Here is a 2698-nt window from a genome sequence, read left to right as displayed (position 1 = left end):
TTGTCAGTCGAATCAGAATAATTGTCCATTGGATCAGGATAATCGCCCGATGGAACAATATATATAATCGCCCATTCGATCAGAATAATCGTTCGTTGGATCAAGATAATCGTCAGATGAAGTTTGGATAATCGTCAATTGGGTCAGGATAATCGTCAGTTGAGTCAGGATAATCGTTAGTTAGGTCAGGATAATCGTCAGTTGAGTCAGGATGATCGTCAGTTGAGCCAGGATAATCGTCAGGTAGGTAAGGATAATCATCAGTTGGGTGTGTGGATAATCGTCAGTTGGGTCAGGTTAATCGTCAGTTGTGTCAGGATCATCGTCAATTGGATCAGGATAATTGTCCGTTGAATCAGGATAATCGTCCGGTGGATCCGGATAATCACCTGTTGGATCAGGGTAATTATTCGTTGGATCAGGATAATCGTTAGTTGGGTATGGATAACAGTCATTTAGGTCAGGATAATCGTCAGTTGGGTTGGGATAAGCGTCAGTTAGGTCAGGATAATCGTCAGGTGGGTCCGGATAATCGTCAATTGGGTCGGAACAATCCTCAGTTAGATCGGGATAATCGTCAGATTGATCGAGATAGTCGTAAGTTGGGTCAGGATGATCGTCAGTTGGGCCTAGATAACCGTCAGTTAGGTAAGGATAATCGTCAGTTGGGTGTGGATAATCGTCATTTGGGTCAGGATAATCGTCAATTGGGTCAGAATAACCGTCAGTTAGGTCGGGATAATCGTCAGTTGGATTGGGATAATCGTCAGTTGGGTCAGGATAATCGTCAATTGGGTCAGGATAATCGTCAGTTGGGACGGGATAATCGTAAGTTGAACAGGATAATCATCAGATGGGCCGGGATAAGCGTCATTTAGGTCGGGATAATCGTCAGTTGGTTCAGAATAATTGTAAGATGGGTCAGGATAATTCTCAGTTTGATCAGGATAATCATCTGTTAGGTCAGGATAACCATCAGTTACGTCAGGATAATCGTCAGTTGGGTCCATATAATCGTCAATTGGTTCGGAATTAACGTCAGTTGGGTCGGGACTAATCGTCAGTTAGATCGGGATAATCGTCAGCTGGGTCAGGATAATCGTAAGTTGGGTCAGGATGATCGTCAGTTGGGCCAGGATAATCGTCAGTTAGGTAAGGATAATCATCAGTTTGGTGTGGATAATCGTCAGTTGGGTCAGGATAATTGTCAGTTGTGTCGGAATCATCGTCAATTGGATCAGGATAATTGTCTGTTATATCAGGAATATTGTCCGTTGAATCGGGATAATTGTCCTTTGGTCAGAATTAGTGAATGATGGTGATTCAATGATGGACACAAGATCTTTCGGGCTTACTTGTGAAAGGAGAAGAGAGTTTTTATAGCTGCATGAGAGATATGTGTTAACATTTGTCTGAGTCTGTGGGATTTTTGGGGAAAGTTAGCACCAACCAATAAAAAGAAACTATTAAATTCAGTTGCCGTTTCTAAATTAGTTGCAGGTGTATAACCATTCTTTAAGAGTTTAATCTGGTTATGTGAGTGCCGTTTAGTTCCTAGGATGTTAGAGATGACTTTCCATGTGCTTTTCGTGTTGCCTTTTGCTTCTTTGAATCTATTCTCATAATAGGAAAGTTTTGCTTTTCTTATTATACAGGTAAGCATTGATAACCCTATTGATGACCTCCTAACGACTGTCTTTGTAACTAGGCCAATCATAAGTTTTTTTCATATTTATGTTTCTTGTTGATTGCTTTGAAAATGCCACTTCTTAGCAAAGGATTGTTTATTCTTTTAACAGTTACTTGCTTGTGAGGAGGGGACAATGAGTGTTGTGGAGGCTTAGAGTTTTGGAAAGGAAGAGGTTAGCTAATGACTTTATATCCTGTATATTATTGAAGTCAGATTCCCAGTTAATTTTATGAAGTGCATTTGTGAGGTTGCCTATTGCTGCTTCACTGTGTAACCTGACTGCAAGTTTCTTGTTTTCTGGTGGTGTTATGTCCATGTTTGCTATGAGGAAGGTAGGATAGAGGTCAGTTGATCTGTCAATGATTATACCAGATGCAAGGGTAGCTGTTATGTTAGTCCTTAAGTGATCCAAGATAATAGCAGATGTTTGAGTGATTCGGGTGAGTTTGGTGATTGTGGGGATTAGCATACAGTGTTCATGCTGTTAATGAAATAGTCGACTTGGGGGGCTATATTGTTGACCAAGGTCAATATTTAAGTCTCCTCCTAGAATGATGTGATTTTTGTTGAGATTGTTGTTTATGATAAAATTCCTTACGTTATCTGAGAAGGAAGCTATTGGGAATGAAGTATTGGGAAATCTATAGATAGCTCTGATAGTCAAGGAGGCTTTAAGGGATTTATTCGAGAACTGAGCAAAGGTATATTCACAGTAGTCAGTCTCTATCACTAATGACACTGTTGCAGATGAATGTATCTTGGTAATATATTGCTGTGCCACCTCCTTTTTTGTTAAGCCAACAGTTGTGAATGACTTTATAACCAGCTAAGTTGTAGAGTTGGGTATAGTCTTTACTTAGCCAGGTTTCTACTAAAATAATGAAGGATAGTTTAATATTTAGTGCTGTGAGTTGTGCATTAATATCATCAAAATGTTTACCAAGTGATCTGACATTTTGTTTGAAAACTGATAGCAAGTGTTATTTTGGAGTTTGTTTTTTGCCTGGT

General features: G+C 39.6%; 1 protein-coding gene across 1 annotated transcript; it reads left to right on the top strand.

Moving 5' to 3' along the window:
- The first annotated feature begins 440 nt into the window (after positions 1–440).
- LOC138366677 (golgin subfamily A member 6-like protein 7) lies at positions 441–878 on the top strand. Its single transcript, XM_069327944.1, has one exon. The coding sequence runs from the start codon at positions 441–443 to the stop codon at positions 876–878; it is 438 nt and encodes a 145-aa protein (XP_069184045.1).
- The last annotated feature ends 1820 nt before the right edge of the window (positions 879–2698 follow it).

Source organism: Procambarus clarkii, chromosome 20 (genome assembly GCF_040958095.1).
Source record: "Procambarus clarkii isolate CNS0578487 chromosome 20, FALCON_Pclarkii_2.0, whole genome shotgun sequence".
Lineage (NCBI taxonomy): Eukaryota > Metazoa > Arthropoda > Malacostraca > Decapoda > Cambaridae > Procambarus > Procambarus clarkii.
The sequence above is the reverse complement of the archived record's forward strand: the minus strand, read 5'-3'. Positions and strand labels throughout refer to the sequence as shown.